Source organism: Macrobrachium rosenbergii, chromosome 9 (genome assembly GCF_040412425.1).
Source record: "Macrobrachium rosenbergii isolate ZJJX-2024 chromosome 9, ASM4041242v1, whole genome shotgun sequence".
In the NCBI taxonomy this organism is placed as follows: Eukaryota; Metazoa; Arthropoda; class Malacostraca; order Decapoda; family Palaemonidae; genus Macrobrachium; species Macrobrachium rosenbergii.
In genome coordinates this window covers 27,901,949-27,921,818 of record NC_089749.1, presented here as the reverse complement: position 1 = coordinate 27,921,818, position 19,870 = coordinate 27,901,949, and the positions used below count along the sequence as shown (strand labels likewise).

The window sequence follows — 19,870 nt, the reverse complement described above, 5'->3', positions numbered from 1 at the left end:
CATATTTTTACTGTGTATTTTCTTAAATATGAAATTATATAAGTAGGTAACAGTTCCAGAGAATAAACCATCTCATTTGTGTGTAGTAACTGGTTCTGGTTCAAGCGATATCCCAGTGCTCTGTGATGCATTTCCTTTTCGGATTTTCTTACTGTGTAGTGCATTCACACAATTCCATTGCCATAAGCAAGAAAAGTACCATCCTTATGAGGGAGAAATTTGAATGATTGCGTCTCGTAAGTTTGTTACAAGAGGGGGACGAAGCAAACGGGAACTGTCTCGCCTGCTGGGATAGCAACAACACCAGAATGCCCATATCTAAGTAAGGGATTTGTTTTCCTGCATTATTGATATTCTAATTAGTGATTACTATTTTTCACATACCAATCCTTTTCTAAAGACAGTCAGGCATAGAATCGTCAATATTTGGATTGCGGTAAACTGCAAATACGTAAACATTAATATTAATAATTATATAAGAAAACAAAGTTTGATTTTACTGCAGTGAGTTGTCGTCTGACTCGTGACTTGTGTAGGCTTGGTTTTTCAGTATTTGTTTACTTTATCCTCTCAGTTGTTTGTTTATTTGCCTCTCCAATATCTGAACGGAAAACATGTACAGTGGTAGCGTATATAGGTTATTTAGAAAATTTATATTGATAGCATATACTTTTATAGGTTATGAAGAAAACTTTAGGGCGAGTGTAAAACGATGGGAACAAACCTGTCCTAGAATACCATGTCGTGTCATACCCGCCATAACCTTATTAGGATATTTATTTTTATAATTACAAAAAAAATTTTGCACTGATAGCATAGAGCCTACTATTTTTTATAGGTAGCATATACTATGTTTTATAGTTTATGGAGAAAACACTATATTGATAGCATATATTAGTGGATTTTTGTTATGAAAAAACTTTGCACTGATAGATATATATATATATAATATATATATATATAATATATATATGTGTGTGTGTGTGTGTGTGTGTGTGTGAGAATATCTTTTACTGTAATACAAAAGTATATGAAGATAAAAAAAGGCCCATAACACACTATGTGAACGTTGCAACCATTTATATCGAGTACTTCCTTCTGTGCACATGTTCACTGGTAAAATATGGGGAGAGGATGCATTACGAGTGTATATATACTGCCATGCCTACATATGCTTTGTATATATACTCTTGTAACACATCATGTGTCCATATTTTAACAGTATTTTATCCTGCTCATGGAGGCATTAATGGAAGTGATGTTGATAAAGCAACCAAAGCCACAACTACTATGACCAGATCAGGTGTGACCTTTCTTTTCATTGATTATCCAAAATCTCCAAAACCCATCAATTAAACAAATTAAAATATTAAACCCCTCATTGGATTGTAGCTTTCTTCATATCAAAATAACCACATTGAAGTAATTTTATTATGGCTTTTAATTAATGACATTCACTTGACACATGGAAACTTCATGAATAGCACACAAAAACTATGTAGATCAACAATAATCTGGATGTCAACACTAACATTATGTCTGAACTTCAAACAAGTTTAGGAACAAATTTAGAAAATTATCCCAGAATCTTCATTTATCGTTTATCCACTTGTAAGCTTACTTAATTGAAATTTAAGTTTTATTAAAAATAACCCCTTTGGGCCAGTCTTTTGAGAGTTAAAAATTTTCAAATTAAGATAATGTACTTTACACGGCACACAGTAGATGAGACTAATGGTTCCTTGCAGTGTTTCTTTGGCCACAGCTACATTGCTTTCTGCCTTTTACTTTTTATACAGTCCCATAACTTTCTTCTCACCTTTCTGTACAACTTAAACTTACCTTTCTCATATTTTATCCCTCATTGGAGAAGAAATCTTTCAGGCAAGATACAGTCATAAAATGTGATTCAGTGTCTTTAAATTAATTTTTAAATAATAGTCCAAAGAAACTGTATGTAGTAGTAAAGTATATAGTTGACTCTCTATTTGTAAAAGGAATTAACTTGTTTTCCAGGTAATTTTAGGCATGGGTTACACAGAAAATGTGGATATATGGTCAGTTGGTTGCATTATGGGGGAAATGATCAGAGGTGGTGTATTATTTCCTGGTACTGATCACATTGACCAGTGGAATAAAATTATAGGTATGTATACAATAAATTTTATTTGTTGATGAGACAGGAAAAAAATAAGTTTGCATTAGTAATCAATAACTACAAACTCTTGTCTCATATTGAAGTTTACATTAAACTAGCTATAGTGTACAGAACATAGGTACCTCGTTTTCCTGAAGTGCAAGTGCTATTTATTATGTAAATGTTCTGCCTAGTCTCCAATTCAAATATGAAGTTAACAGCTACTATTTAGGCTGCTTTCTAGTTTATGGAACAGAGATAATTGTTCAAAAAATGTTTTTAATCTTAATATGTCTTGAAGTTTTCAGTTCAAATTTCCAAAGAATAAAACTTAAAAGTGCAAAAGTTTAAATACAAGGACAGTAATTTGTCATGAAAAATAATTATTTGTTGGTACTCTGTGGTGGAAATCATTACTGAACTTCATTAAATTTTTTCTAGAAATCATTGTAACCTCAATTTTAATCACATTTTCTCATACTTAATTCCTTGTCTTTCAGAACAACTGGGTACTCCATCACAGGAATTTATGTCAAGGTTACAACCAACTGTTCGTAATTATGTAGAAAACCGTCCCCGTTACCCAGGATATTCTTTTGATCGCTTATTCCCCGATGTTCTTTTCCCTGCGGAATCAACGGATCATAATAGACTCAAAGGTGAGGAGGACCCTGATAGGTACTGGCCCAGACAACACAGCTACTATTGGATTAAAGGTAAGGTTACATAGTCTAGTTTTGGGAAAGCAACAAGCATGGAGTGCAGTGCAGCTTCCTTGGGGGACCCGCGGGTGACACCTGTGTCATTTCGTTGTTGAGATGAGTATAAAAACCCATTTTCAATTTAATTTGACCAAGTTTGTAAAAAATTGTGACCAGCTTTGTAACTAGGAGCAACAGTTATTAAACAGGATTTCATAAATACAGTATACTGTGGATAAACAACAAAGCCCTACAGATAATGTAAACTTATAATAATTCAGTTTGTTGTTGTACTGTATAGTACTGTACTTTTAGTATATACTGTAGTCTTGAAGAATTATGAAAAACTTTAACTGAAATATTTGGCAAAGTTATATGAAATATGTTGGAGTAATTTTACATTGTAATAGAAAAAGTTATTAATAATATAGATGTTCACACTTTATAATCACTATTATGAACTTTACACTTGTAATATTAATTCATATATATATATATATATATATATATATATATATATATATATATATATATATATATATATATATATATATATATATATATGTGTGTGTCACTTAAGATAAAATATGTCGATGTACTCCACAATGAAAACGAAGGAGGAACCAGAGGAAAAAGGAAATGGCGTTCTTAATTTGTTCCAACAGTTTTGCCTTCCATCAGGCCTCTTCTGGGGAACTTTACTGACTAACCAGTTTAAGAAAAATATATACCGGACGTAAGTTTACATTTGACTTCAAAACTTAGATGAAACATAAACAAGTAAAAATGGTTAACGGTGCTTACAACTGTTACAGGATAATATAAAATATAAATCGTCTAGTACATAGTTCATCCAACAGAAAAGGTTAATAGTCTTATGTGGCTAAACAGGTAATTAAGTGAATACCTAAGTCAATATATTAGATAATTTGTACTGGTTTTTCATGATATGTAGAAAGAGCAGGTCTGTCTTGAATAAACCTACACTGCCATTAAAGTTATTATTTTCACTATATTGAATACACGCCATTTCTATTAGATTTCTTTCTATAAAATTATTGTTTCTGAACAAGATTCTTGCTTAAGACCACTGAATTGGATAAGTACATTCTCTAGCTTGTTTACTAATGGCACTGTTTCTTTGATCAGTAGTGATACTAAAGTTGTAAACTCCATTTCTCAGCAGTTTTTGCTGATTGTCCAATATAAAATTTATTGCAACCACATGTGTGTGTGTAATGTATGTATGTATGTATGTATATGTATATATATGTATGTATGTGTGTATATATATAAAAGTGAATGTTTGTAACTTTGTGCACTATAAAAGTGAATGTTTGTAACTTTGTGCACTATAGAAATCTGAACCGCTTGATCGATCTAGACAAAATATGGCACGTGGCCATCATTCGACCCAACTTAGATAACAGGGTAGGTTTCAAACCCATACTCCCTTCCCTTTCCCTTTCCCCCATCCCCTTTCCCTGAAACGGGGCTAGTGCTACCCATAGACTTAGTAACTAACGTGGTAAATAAACTCTGTGGGTTTATCATACTTTATCTCATTTCATTTACTGGATGCCTTAGAAATATATTATTAAAATGCTTTTCTTTCCTGTGATTAATAATTCTGTATCATGGTTTGCCTTTAGGTTTAGTGGGGATATATTTAGGTTTAGCAAGGGGTGTGTTTAGGTTTAGTTGGGGAGTGTTTAGTTTTAATGGGGGGTGTTTAGGTTTAGTGGGGGTGTCCTTAGGTTTAATGGGGGTATCTCAGTTAAGTAGGGGGTGTTTAGGTTTAGTGGGGATAAATGGGATAATCACCACAGTAATATCTGGATCAAATGGGCAGTAACCACATTATTAGCTGGATAAAAGAGACATTCAGCACAGTAATACCCGGGGAATAGTCACCATACTTATGTCTGGATAAATTGGACAGTCACCACAGTAATACCTGAATAGAATAGACAGTCAGCATAGTAAAACCTGGATAAATGGGACAGTCAGGATAGTAATACCTGGATAAAAGGGACAGACTGCACAGTAATGTCTGGATAAATGAGACAGTCACCACAGTAATGTCTGGATAAAATGGACAGTCAGCACAGTAATACCTACAGTCACTGCAGTAATATCTGGGTGAAGGGGACAGTATGTACAGTGATACCTGGATAAACGGGACAGTCACCACAGTAATACCTGGATAAAAGGGACAGTCACCACAGTAATACCTGGATAAATGGGACAGTTACTACACTAATATCTGGATAGATGGGACAGTCAGCACAGTAATATTTGGATAAAAGGGACAGTTAATGTGCAGTCAGCACAAGGAGGTGCGGGAGAATTATTCCGAGTCCTTCAGAGTTTTCCCAGGCAGCACCAGGTTGGTCAGCTAGTATACTGTATATGTATTTATTATGTACTGTATCTGTGTACTGTATATAATTTAAAAAAAAATTTTTGTATGGACATGCAGTTTTTTGTAAACTTTTAAGATAGCTGGGTTATTTATGCAGTAAAAATGCCAGTCAAACAGTAAAAGGAATAGTCCAGGACAAAATCTTAAAAACAGGATTCTTAAGTTTAAGCATTAAACGCTTTCAACTTTTAATGTAAACACATACTGTAAAGAGGAAAGTAAGAAAATATAAAGTGCATAAGTAAAGGGGTAAGAAGTATATTATATTTACTAAAGAAGTATTGAACAACCCAGTAAGTAATTAACAAAATCATAAGTAAAAAAAAAATTCATGAATGCTTACAGACCTGGACCAGGTAGTGGGTTAAAATCTGTTTAAGAGTAGGATACTCAGTCTCCCCCATCAAATACAGTCACAGTATCACTGGCAAATTTCATACAAAGAGAAGAGAAAGTAGGGGTAAAGAAAAGGTATGGAAAACTTGTGAAAAATATATAATATTTATGCCTGCTTTTAATACCCACTTGGGTGGCAGGAGGAATGCTTAGGTAAATAACAGGAACTGCAAACATCGTATGTATCGTGTAAAAATATTATATATATATATATATATATATATATATATATATATATATATATATATATATATATATATATATATATATATATATACATATATATATATATATATATATATATATATATATATATATATATATATACAGTATATATATATATATATATATATATATATATATATATATATATATATATATATATATATATATATATATATATATATATATATATATATATAATGTATGTATGTATGTATATATGTATATATACACACAATAGTAGAAAGTTGATATCCAGAAATTTCCAAAATGTGCATGAACCCCATAGAATAATACAGTGCTAATAAAAAAAATTACAGTAATTAACCCTTAAGGAACGGATTGAGCTTCAGTGTGAAGCAGAATTACGCACCAATGTTATGGTAATAATGATTCCAAACAAAGGTGCCTATAAATTCACTAATGGCAACTTTTATACAGACGTGAGAGTTAGGGCAGTATCAGTAATGCTTGTGACTTCAAGGGGGAAAGTACTGCATCTCTCTCTCTCTCTCTCTCTCTCTCTCTCACACGAGTCTTTTTGTAAATTTGCTTGTAAATATACGAAGGGGTTGCTGTTGTTTTTTGTTTTTGTCTTTTACGATAGTATGTCGGTTGTAAATGTAATTTTACAAAGAAAATTGCAAAGAAATAATAAAAAAAGCATGTAAAAGTAAAAAAAGCTACTGAATCTTCCTTCTTGTAATTTTACGTGAATATTTTACAACAAATATGCCAAAAATTTGTTACTGCTTTTATTTCTTATCTGTTTTGATATTGTGTGAGCAGTAATAATTATTTTACAAAATACAATAAATTTATTTATGAGAAAAAACATAAGTTGGTAAAATTTATGATTGTCTTGTAAATGAGGCTCCACAAGGGGTTGTAAATAGTCATTTTCAACTTCTCGTGGAAGGTAGGGAAAATTTTTTGGAATTTTTTTATTTATATAGTGTGAATGTACAAGTCATTCTCTTTCCATTGATGTGATTTTTTTTTTATTTTGCCAACCTCAAAGTTTCCCTGGTCTGGGGTGCTGCACATTGATAAATTATGCCGTCCCTTAAGGGTTAAAAATCACCTGAAAGCTTTAGTGCTTTATCATGGTTAACCTTGAAGATTTTACCTATATAAATATATTTACAAGTTTTGAGGAACCATGTGAGATATCCATCGTGAAGCAGTTTACAAACGAAAAGCTGCCTTCACATAGGAACAATTGCAAATCTACAGATCACCCCAGAAGTCATACTAAGTGGTATAAGTAAACCCCCCGGATTCATGTTCTCACGATTCGCGGACACGTATTTACGGATTTCTCTTTGGAACGTATCTACCAATTATTTGCGGAAAATTCGCCAATTCGTGGTATTTTTTCACTGAGAAATATTCACTAAACACTGTTATTTTCATCTCATTTTCATGACTAAATGCACTTTTTGTGATAAAACTATTAAAATACTCAGGTAATGCTCGAGTTACGATAATTCGATTTTGCAATGGGGTAAGCAGTTAATACCAATACTGTACCACAATATTATTTGTAAAATGTTTTTAAATTTTGCCGGGCGCAGGCAGCAGCATTATCAGGCAGTGAGAGACCAAATTACAATAGACAACTTTTCCTCCATCTCTTTACCCCCATCTTCTAGCTAAAAAAGTAGAAGAGAATGATTAAAGTATTGTTAGTAAATGCGTACAGCCATAAACAACCGACCAAGAAACTGTTGTTTTGCTTATAACCGAATCGGATAACAAAAGCCTTTTACCTGGTATTTCAACCATCGTACGGTAGTAAACAATTACCGTACGTTATGGCACAATTGACGTTAAGTAGAATAGGACTGATATATTTTTACATTATACCCTTATTTGTTATGGATGAAAGATCAGCAAGGAAATATACTGCTAAATTTAAGCTGCAAGTTGTAGCTGAAGCTTAGAAAACAATGTTCAGGCTGCTGATGACTATACTGCAAATTATCGTGCATCGGCAACATGGATTAAACTTGATTGTAATTAAAATGGGCGAGAAAGTATTTTAATCAAAACTACTGTGCATGAAAGAACACATTGCTGTTATTTTTACGCCGATAAACGATAAATACGTAAAGCTTGTATTATGATGAAATCAGGTGAAAATAGCGAACGGAATATTGAATTTTTTTTTACACAAAACAAACGCCCCCAAACGGCCATCGTCATCTACTAACGAAAATAATAGATGAATTAATTTTACAACGAGACATATTTTAGCTATATTTCGACTTAAAAACACTTCGTATAACGAAAAATAACCTTGCCCCATATAAATAAAGTATCTAGAGATACATTTACACTAACTAGAAGCAAGAAATGCGCTCAGAACTGAGTTAAATGCGATGGAATAAATGCCATGTAAACATTTCCAAACTAAAACATTGATCGCTATGATCGCAATTTATAATACAAAAGCAATATAAGAATATATACAATATTATTGGATACAGTGAGTTAAGGCATAACATTTTAAAAGATCCATGGAAAAGATGCATATTCGTTATGTTGATGTGTGTATAATACGATATGTGAATATAGAGGAGAGTATAATGTAGGCTATGCTACCGTGTATGTAAACAATATACCATAGTGTAGGCTAAGCTAATTCTTGTTTGTTATTCAATTTCTCTTTGCATTCAATTATCATAAGTCACTTTGCATGAACCTCCAGAATTAGCTGATATTAATAATTACTATACTGTGTATGTAAAGAGTATATTTTATAGTGTAGGCTAGGCTACCATATATGTATACATTGCATGGTACCGAGTGCCCTAGTGTATGCTAGGCTATGTTCGAGATACGTTTTGGTATTTCTTAGGTTTTTTCCAACAAACGATGTTTTTTATTTGGAATCTAACCCCGTCATAAGTAGGATAATACCTGTATAAGCATTTTTAGTTTGTTATGTGTGTGTTTGAACTATCAAAATAGGCAGTTCTAAGTGTTTTTAGAAGGGTTCTAAGTATTCACGGGTTTTAGCTATTTGCAGGGGGGTGTGGTACGCATCCCCTACGAGTATGGGGGGTTTACTGTAACAACTAAGAATTCATTATTGTTTAGGATGACTATGTTTAAAACCTATTAGTACAGTATTGCCTTGTGATATTATAAGAGGAGTCGCCATTCTTTAACACATTCAGTTCTCAAGCCTATAGTAAAGTCCACTGCTTTGCAGCTAAGCCCTGCCCACTGATTACATCACGACCATTCCTTGAAGCTGATTTTGGTTGGCAATGGTTCCGAAAAGTTGGTTAATCTATGGTTCTTTTCATCTTCATTTATTTTGCAATGGTTGTTTTACCGAACTAAAATAAGTTATGCTGATTATCAAAAAGAACGTTATATTATCCCCTGAAATAAAATCTTAATACATGTCTCCCTTAAAAAAAAAAAAAAAAAAAAATTGAGTCAGGAATGTTCCGCGATGCATCAATGTTGTGTTTCGTAAATGAGGTTCACCTGAATATGGAGGTGACACAGGGAATGTCTGCGTTTGAATCAGTGCACTTAAATCACTGGACAATGATAATTACCGTCTGATATTGTCCAGCGTGTCCACCATTCTAAATTTAACTCAAAGATTTTCTCAGAGCTATGCACACTGGTGTTTCATACTGATGTCTGGAAATTTTACTACTTTTTAATAGTCATAAAATCGACTTCATTGCAATCGTTTACACACTCGGGGGGGATGATAAGCATTGACTGCACTATACAAAACCAGAATATGCCAGTGTTTAACTTAAAGTTACAGTATGATAGGCTATGCAAGTCATAATTGATATAATTTGCTGAGAATTGTCTTTAGGACATTATCTCCTTTCGGCATGACATAACAGGACCATAAAAAAGGATGTAGACCCAAAAGTCCTATGTTCTTTATGACGTTTGGATTATAGGCCTATCTTATATTCAGCCATTTTATTGTGGTTATTCTTGTTTTTGTTGCTGCTGTTATGGTGCTTGTAGTGTCTTCGAATAATTTTCGTATGGTAACCTAACATGCAAAATAAATATAGACCTATTCATAAATTACTGGTGTAAAGAATTATTTGCTTAATCTTGTGAATTGAAATTTAGTAATTTGTTTTAATGGAAAGCAAATGGATCATGGGCTACTCGTAGACTGGTTTGGACCATCTCATACGTAGCTATTTCAGCTATCATTTATTTATTTTTTTTATTTCGTGAAGTACATTATCTTATGATAGCCTTTGTTTTCATAGAAATGCTACAGCAGCCTTATATTTACTCATCACAGTAATATAATTTGTTATCCCTTTTGTAAATATATATTCAATATAGTTCATTGAGAGCAGTTTGACAGTTGTGTGTAAGGCTGAGACAATCCTATGAATGATCTGTGTGGGCCATCGGCTACGTGCCCACAAGTTTTACTTTTATTCTCTGTGGTATAAGTGGCGTTACAATTACTATGGCCATCCGTGCATGTATGTGTATGTGCACTTGCTTATACGTGTACATTCCACTTGAAACTACTATATTAATTAAAAGCTACTCTATTTCCAATAGATACAGGTAGAAAACTATTTGTGACAAGAAATTGACTTGTAGGCCCATCCCATGTCAATGTCTCAAAATATAAGAATTTGATGTGTAGGCCTATGCCCTGTCATTGCCTCAGAGTATAAGAAATTGTGCCCTGTCATTGCCTCAGAATATAAGAAATTAACGTGTAGGCCTATGCCGTATTATTGCCTCAGAATATAATAAACTGACATGTAGGCCCATGCCCTGTCATTGCCTCAAAATATAAGTGATGTGTAGGCCCATGCCCTGTCATTGCCTCAAAATATAAGAAGTGACATGTAGGCCCATGCCCTGTCATTGCCTCAAAATATAAGAAATTGACGTGTAGGCCCATGCCCTGTCATTGTCTCAAAATATAAGAATTTGATGTGTAGGCCTAATCTCTCAATGATATTAGCATTTGACATGGCTGCAGAAGTCTATGCCTCATTTCAATTAATGTGGTCTAAGTGGGATCGCTTATTTAGGCCAGCACCAGTTTAAAAGAAAAAAAAAAAGCAAGATGCTTGTGTATTTAGGCTGCACATAATAAAAAAAAAGATGCACAGATAAAATGATCCAAGATCTTCATAATGACATATAACTTGATATATCTTTTATCCGAGATATCAGTTGCAGACTTCACAACTCTGGGAACTCAAATCTGTGGTGTCAGGATTCATGCACAAAACTCAACATGACCGAACGGAGTCAAATCCGTACTGGTAATCATTTGGACTGTTAACTAGTGTGACGTCATTTTCCCCTTCAAGAGCTAGCCAATCACTGGTGTGCAGTGGCCGGGGCTTATCTGCAAAGCTCGGTGGACTCTGTTATAGTATCAACAGCCTGATTCTCTTGACATGATTAAAAGCCTTCTTTTTCTTCCGTTTATAATCTTTTGATGGCTTTGGCTTGGCAGCCATATGTATTTTCTTAGTCCCTTGATTTTGAAACATTTCTTTGCAGAATGCTCAACTTTGGGATATAAAAAAAATTTCCTAAACTTTTCTTATTGACAACGATACATTTAAATATAAGAAAGATTTCTTCCTGAAACTTATCCTTAAATGTACAAATGATTTTTCTTCCTAAAAGTCATCCCTCCACTTTAGTAAAAGCATCAATAAGAGAGAGAGAGAGAGAGAGAGAGAGAGAGAGAGAGAGAGAGAGAGAGAGAGAGAGAGAGAGAGAGAGAGAGAGAGAGAGAGAGAGAGAGAATAATAATTTTGATAAAACTATTGTTTTACTTACTGTACCCACTAATATTGCATGAATAGTTATGTCATCACACACACACACATATATATATATATATATATATATATATATATATATATATATATATATATATATATATATATATTTATATAATTTGAACAATGCAATCATGGGCTATGTGCATTCTGTTAATGTTTACTATCTAAAAATCATAAGCTAATTAAATATCACACATGATTTCCATTAAATGCTAAATGAGACATAATTTAGATATCTTTTTTTTTTTTTTTTCACCTTACATTTATTCATAAATGCTGTTGTTTATTCCAAAATGTCTTGCATCCTGCGTGACAGTCTATTCATCAGCCACAGCTACAACATGCAGCTTAAATTTAGGGGTACACATTGTGTGAAGGATGAATACAAATTTATTTTATTTTTACTTTGGGAAGTTACCATTGAGAATAGCAAGATTTTAACCTGTTGGCAACTGTAACACAACTTTTAATAAACGTGTAGTCACAGCATCTAATACAGGCAAACATTTGTTTCTCATTCCAGTTGTTTTTGCATGAAATATTAAGTAGCTGTTAATTATAGGAAATAGTAATAAATTATTAAGACAAGCCATAATTTAGGCAAGTCTTGTTGAATGTACGACAGTTCTCATATGTTTGCACATGTATGATTATTTGTGCTTCTTATAATGTATGGTTATTTATGCTTCTTATAATGATAATGTATCTCTGTGGCCTTAATATTATGTTTATCTGGAGATTCTTCAACTATTTATTTAATTTCAGTTGTGGGTATGTTTCTTACTTCTGTGATTTCAATTGATTTTTGATAGGAGTATGAGGCATAATGCATATATGTATAATAATGAATCAGCTGGTACTGAAAAACATTCCTTTTACAGTACTGGTATTTATAATAATGGTACAGTATTGAGAATAATAATGATGATAATAATAATAATATAGCAACAGTCTTCAAGTATAAATAATATAGTGGAGTCAGCTTAAGAAGTGCAGAACATCCAGGGTGAATGAGCTTACAGTGTGTATGTCTGAGTTACCATGAGCCTACAGCCTCACTTGTGCATATAAGACCAGGAAATTTTCTAGCCATTTTTTTCTTAAAGTATGTCTTACATGCCATCAAATACAGTTCATTTCTCTTCTCAGACGAATCCTGTTGGGATTGCTGCTTTTAATGTGCATTTTCTAGGTGTATTATCATGCCCTCCTTTTGTTAATACCTTTGTCTCTTCATCTTCTCTTCCTTTGTGTTCTTAGCACTAATGTTTCTATGATCTGTCCTGTAACTGTTCCATACAGTGAAGGAGATTATGTTAAAGGCCCTAATCTGGTGAGACTGAAAAAGAAGCTAGAAATGAGAAAAATGACATTTATCAAACAATTAGCAAAAAATATACTTTAAACTTAAAAAAAATTAAAAGGAGACAAATAAATCATGGGTGCACACACACTTCAAGTGTTGTCTGTTAGAATTTCAAGTTTTGTGATTACTCAACCAGCGTCTTCACATATTCAGTGTATCTTTTCTGCTGTACATTATACATATATACTGTAATAGCACTATGTATACTGTTACCCTTCCACCTCCAGCAACCCTCTTGTTGACAGCAGCGCTCTTGCAAAGGTAGATAAATGTGGTTGAGGAAACAGGGAAAGGAGGGGGAAGAAAGAATATACCACATTTATTAAAGAACACTTTATACCAATCATATATGATACACAAACATTTAAAACAGCTAAGGATTTAAATGCATTTAGACTGACTTTTTACCAGGTACTGCAGGTTAAAGCTTTTCCGAGTGATCAACCTTTCTTGCCACTTGCAAATATCATTGCTGGTTAGCTTTCTACTTGCAGAAATGAAAGGGAGAATCCTAAATATTCATGGAATACTAATATTTTTTTTCATATAATCAGATCAACTATTAGATATGAATGTATTAGCTAATTTTAATGTTGTATGCCCACATGAACAGTGTTCACACTTCAATGGGAAAAAAGAGAAAATTGCATATGATGGAGGACATAAAATTGAACTTGGGTTTTGTATTCATAAAGCAACGTTTTGTATGATGTTACACATTCCCTTAAAATGCGGGTTGTGTTGTAGACAGCCTCTAACTGATTAATAGAACCACATCCACCTGACAAGGTAAGTAGGAGGAGTTTATACTAATTATAGTTTTACTTACCGAAGTACCAGAATTTTTTGGTGTATTTATTATGACAGTTTTAATCATTTTTGAGAGGTATTTAATCACCACTAGCATTTTTTGTAATTGGCATGCTTTTTCATTTGATAACAATATATATTTAGCCTTATTACAATTGCCAGCTTTTGTTGAATATAGCCTTTTTCCAAATAAATTTTTTTTAAGAGGTAAACATGCATTGGATATTGTTAAAAGTAAATTTTGTTAAAATTTAAATTACAGACAATTTTTTTGTACCGTTTCTTTCAGCGAGTCAAGCTCGAGACCTGTTATCTAGGATGTTAGTGATTGATCCAGAGCGAAGGATAAGTGTGGATGACGCTTTAATGCATCCGTATATTAATGTTTGGTATGATGAAACTGAAGTTAATGCTGTAAGTACTATTAATTGTGCTGTACTTGGTATTTGTGAGGTTTTACTAAGAAAGATGTTTTGAAGGAGGTGCCTTACAAAATAGATATTTTTTTAAAATGTTAGTTATTTCAATAATATGACCTTTTATTTTTTATATGTATATATTACACTTTAAAGAAAATTTTAAAATTATTTAGAAAATAGTAAATTATTTAAATTCATATGCAAACAAATGTGTCGATCCTAAAAAGTTGAAAGTGATTACCTGAAACAGATTGCATTTTAAATTCCATCAAAACTTAGCAGTAAAGATTAAAGCAACAGGCATCCCTTACAGCATGCACAGAAATCCCTGGATATATTTATATGCAACCATATTTTTTATGGATGTTTTAATACCAAAAATTTTCATGTTCAATTTTTGAAAATATCCGTTATTAATTGTTAAATCTATAAGCATGCTTATAATGGCCTTTTTCAGTTCAAGCATAAAAAGGGTGGTTTCTCGATTGATAGATTCAAACGACAGAAATTATATATTTCTTTAATTTTGTCGTTACAATTGTTATTGATTTTGGCTTCTTTAAGGTTTTTGGAAATACATGTATTATGTACTCATTACTAAATATTTCCAGACAAGCATCACCAGTTCTATTTTGTAGAATTTGATCAGAGTATTTTAATTCTGAAGGTAATGGTCAGTTTCTAATCTTGTATTGGTCTTCAAACTTTTGCTATTACCCGTTTTATCCACATATCTTTTGATTTTAATTGCTTATTTTTTTTTTAAAGACTGGTTACTCTAAAACTGAAATGGTTAATGTATATCCCTTTCCAGTTGAGTTGATCATCTTTTTAGTTTACTCAAAATAAGTACTATTCTGTTTTGTTTCAGTCTGAAACAACAAGACAGAGTACCTTTTATTTCAGTTTGAAACAAAAACAAGAGTACCTTTTGTTTCAGTTTGAAACAAAGCAGAATACCTTTTGTTTCAGTTTGAAACAAAACAAATACCTTTGGTTTCAGTTTGAAACAAAACAGAATACCTTTTTGTGTAATGTAAAGATTTATTTAGTTGTTTAAAATATTTCAGCCGGCGCCGGGACCGTATGACCACAGTGTAGATGACCGTGAGCACACAGTAGATCAATGGAAAGAACTCATTTATAAGGAAGTAATGGACTATGAAATGGGGCACAATACGCCGGGGGGTGCTGGGGCTGGAGCACGAGGAGCAACTACTACCCATTCTCATGCTCCACCTGCTGCAGCTACCAATGCTGCTGCTGATGGGGACCAGGACCAACATCGTCCCAATCATAGATAGGGCTGCCCTGAATCTTCTTAGCAGTCCCTCCGCCCCATACCTGCCCCCTCAACCACCCCAGCCTTTTCCTCTGTTGCACACCACTCACTCAAGCTACCAGCAGGACACTGGTGTCAAGCAAGAGATTGATTTAGTGGTTGAAAAGTGACCATGTACTGGTACTAAGATGGAAATAAGGAATTTTGAGCAGTGAAAAATATGGAACAGTGTTCCTCAGAAGGTCACTTTTAAGGGTATCATTGTGCAGGTGCGTGTGCATCACCTGTTAGGGGTAACTGTCACATGCATAAAATTGTGACTGGTGATAAGACTGGGCATAGCAGGTCCATACTTCACGTTACTGTACAGTAGCTGAATTTGTGCTGTTACATAACATTTCTGATAACTATCTCTTGTGCTTCTTGGCAGAGGCACATCATTCTGTGTAGTCCACACCATCTTCTGTGTCCATTTTGTGTTGTAAGAGTGAGTGTGTGAATGCATGCATCCAGAGTTTGAAACTCACCATTCAAACCGTGATGATATAGACAAAATATGCAATTTAGGTACTGTAAGCTGTAGATATTTTCCTGCTTCATGTCTCATCAACATCTGAGAGGACTTGTCTTTAAATGTAACCACTCTGTGACTCAAAATAGTTTGCAAATTGACTATTACCCTGATCTGTGTTAATTGCTGCAGGAGCTCATCAGTCAAGACTTGCTCTGCTTAGGTCAATATTTTCCCTAAAAATTTTATGCTTTTTCACATGAACTAAAGTTAATCAACAGAAAATATGTTGCAAAAGCTTTCATTTAGAGGGAAGCTTAGCTTGTGGCTGCTAAGGGAAAATGAATCATATCAAATATTGATATAGCAGTTGATTCTCAATGAAAGAGATAGCAAAACCTCATTTACTAATATTGTGGAAAGATGTGCAAGGAGATCTGTATGTTTGGCATGTGTTAGCAAGGTTATATAGTAATAACTACAATTTTTCATGTGATAAAAAGAAACCTTTTTTTCATTTTAATCCTTTTTAGCATACCAGTTCTTCCAAGGGTCTCATAAGCAAGCAACCTACAAATGTACAGTTGTCAAGTTTGTATTAATGTACAGACCAAACTTGTTTTGTCAGATGAAGTGTATGGTGAAATGATTTCATTGTTTTCAGCCTTTATAATCCATTACACACCATTTCATATTTAGGCAGAATATGGCGTCCCAAACTCTGCCAGTGAATTTGCAGAGTCTCATCTCTCTCTCTCTCTCTCTTTCTCCACACATCAGTAACATATAAACGTAACGTTTTGAGATGGATGAGAACGACCAGTAAGGGACAAAACTCCAGGCTTGTATATTAATTTCAGTGAAGTATTTTGTAAGACTGGTTATTTATTGTTAATTGTACTCTTCACATTAATTCCTTCCTAGGAAATTAACAAGAAACTTGGAGGATATGAGAGTTCAGTATCTTAAATCTGGTGGTGAATGGCCCAGAGTTGTGCCTCTTACTGGAATGGCTCAAGTCCGTCCACCACTCAGCTTGCAGAGGTGACACTCGGCTCGCAGGCATATGGATGGCTCGGCTTGCTATCATTTTTGCAATGCTGACAGTAGCAGGGGGTTCTTTCTTTTAAAAGGAAATTTTTGGTTCTCTTGCGTTATAATAATTCTTGAACTCCAAGTCCATAGCAAATCCAGGAGGATTAGTTAACGGGGCCCCACCACAAACACATTGAGAAGTTACGAGCATTACATTCAAACACCTGTATTGAACATCAGTTTGGTAGAAACTTTTCCCGAGCCCTCCTGGTAGCTTGTAAAGATCCAGTGTTTCACCATCTCACACGTCCCCCTCATCATGGAAACGCTTAATGAGTCCAACAAATCCTGTATAGCATGTCTCTTACTGAAAGTACCCTTAAACTTGTAAGAGTACTTTTTGAAAAGTTAAAGATTTGTTCATGAAAGTGATTGCATAAACTTGTATATTATTTTTTAATAACATCTTGCATGATCATTGTGTTGAAATTGTTCATAAATGATTTGGATTTAATTTTAATTGTAGCTTACATATACCGGTCTATATATATAAATATATATATAAAACTAGTAAATTTTATAAATGTCTAATTTACATAAGGGTAGCTGTAGTCCTACAGTGGATGACATGATAGTATTTCACTCACAAACGTTTTCTCTTTGATATTTAGGAGATGATAATATCTCATAGTTACAGTAAACCTCAAATCTTTAGAGCAATATAGTAGTTATATCTTTTTTCTTTTATTTTCAGTAATGCTGAATTATAACTACTACTCATTCAACATTACTCCCATCGCTAGCACAACTGTGCTTCATTATTTTGATACAGAAAGTCCTCTGCATTTTTGTGCCATGTAATGATGTTGATTTAATATTGATTGTAAACATGAATCAAAATTACACTTTTTTGTACTTCCAAAACAGTAGCTGTCTTGGAAACTGTGAAACACAACAAATGTATTTTTAAATGATAAAGATCTGTTTAAATTTTTTCATTAGGATATTATAATTAGCTAAGGAGTTTCAATTCTTGACAACGGATCATTTGATGGACTAAATAGGGATCTTCAGAAGAGACAAAGGAAGGGGTGGCCCATGTGACCACTGGTGCTCACCAGGTAATATTACTCTGTCTATTATGAACTAATTTTGTATTTCTTTGTCATCCTTGGAAAATTAGGGAAATGGTAGCAAGAGTGATATTATCTATAGTGTGTTGTGTTTTGGAAGAAGTGAATATTTTGTCTTTCAGTTATACATGAAAGTAATGTAATTGTTGTTGTAGGCAATGTGATGTGGTTTGAATTCAGCCCTATGCTGATGAATATTTTAACCTGACTTCTGTGCTTATAAATATAAAATAATCATTCATGACACAAGATGGGATTAAGCTGGCTTCAAACCAACTTCCTTTGTACATTCCAGGTTTTGTTTGTTGAAAGCTCATGTGCTGGCCACTGTTAGGTTTTCTGTTTTTATATGCTATGTCTGGAGGCCACCTCACCTGTAGATGCATGTGCAGCCTGCCCTGAGCTACTGGAACATATCGTTTAGTAAAACTTGAAATGTTGGCTAGGTCACTCTAGACTATAGTAGAATTCTTTTAGTATATTTAGTAACAATATGTACAAAAGAAAAAAGAAAAGGAGTGCTAAGTGTAGGCACTGCCCTATAGGTGTTCCATTTACCCAGGGTTGGTTGAATGTTTGTTGGACTCTTAATTTTTTTTTTCTTATTACCTGAGAACCTTTATCATTTCTGAATTTGAGGGTGCATGCAGGTGTATTGAAAATCTCTTCAAATACATTAATTATAATATAGGAAAGGTTCATGCTATGGGTGTGGAACTGGCCACTGGATGGCAGGCATAACAAATACCTGTCCAATTCTTACCTTAGTGCTCAAGACAGGATGGATAACACCCTGTGTATTTCTTGTAGGTTTTAGGAATATACAGTGTTTCCAAATCATCCCATTAGGTGTTGACAAAGGCCACCACTTGTTACCCACCTCCACCCACAGCTCTCATATTTCTTGGTGTATGTGAGTGCGTGCATGTTTTGTATGCAAGGTCGTGCTTGTGTGAATAGCTGAATGATGTTCACGAGGTTGAATGATAAAATATTGTACAGAGTAGTTAGTATCACACTACTGAGGAGGATACTAATTGGTGTTAAGTTTATGTCTGTAGGCCTGTCTTTCCCTATGGATACACCTAAATGATATTAATAAATGATAATCCTTTGGCTTAAGAGTGCTTTGTGAAAGAAGCGAGGTCTTGGAAAAGGTATAGTGACTATCATAGGTGATCATCCACCTTCTAATATCATTTATCCTACTTGATCATTATGATTACCAGTTGTCCTGTACCTCACTTACTGTTGCTTCTCTTGTTTGTTATACAAGCACTACATTCTAAGAATAATCCATCTATCAACCTGGCCTGTACTGAAGACCCTGGTAATTATTTCCCTAGTTAGGTTATTCATGGGAAAATGCAGTTCCACCTGCTACACCTGTTTAACTTCAAGACATTTGTGCTTAGTACGGACAAATCATTAACCTTTTGTATATATAAAGCAACCCCAGTAGTGCAAATAAATAAAAAATTATCAACTTATTATTTGACTTTGTTACCTACTTACCTATTTTATTACTTACAAACCATTTCCTTGCATTGCTTTTGGCTTTATCAAGGTGCATTTATATTCATCATGCAATAATTCAGT

General features: G+C 33.7%; 2 protein-coding genes across 6 annotated transcripts in view; one reads left to right on the top strand and one right to left on the bottom strand.

Annotated features, from left to right (window-relative positions):
* The window catches only part of bsk (mitogen-activated protein kinase dJNK), a 493,348-nt gene extending 473,587 nt beyond the window's left edge, over window positions 1-19,761 (top strand). For 2 of the 4 annotated variants that reach the window (XM_067108797.1, XM_067108798.1), the window contains 4 exons: window positions 2,017-2,146; window positions 2,638-2,853; window positions 14,181-14,305; window positions 15,381-19,761. In XM_067108797.1, the coding sequence (XP_066964898.1) occupies window positions 2,017-2,146; window positions 2,638-2,853; window positions 14,181-14,305; window positions 15,381-15,614 (705 nt within the window). In that variant the 3' untranslated portion in view covers window positions 15,615-19,761. The remainder of the gene's footprint in view (window positions 1-2,016; window positions 2,147-2,637; window positions 2,854-14,180; window positions 14,306-15,380) is intronic. The other 2 variants (XM_067108799.1, XM_067108800.1) reach the window with 1 other exon arrangement.
* The window catches only part of LOC136841653 (zinc finger C3HC-type protein 1-like), a 132,865-nt gene continuing 124,942 nt past the window's right edge, over window positions 11,948-19,870 (bottom strand). The window contains exon 8 of one of the 2 annotated variants that reach the window (XM_067108795.1): window positions 11,948-13,054. Coding sequence is in view for 1 of the 2 variants with exons in the window: in XM_067108794.1 (XP_066964895.1) it covers window positions 13,041-13,054 (14 nt within the window). In the remaining variant the exon portion in view is untranslated. The remainder of the gene's footprint in view (window positions 13,055-19,870) is intronic. The other variant, XM_067108794.1, reaches the window with a different exon arrangement.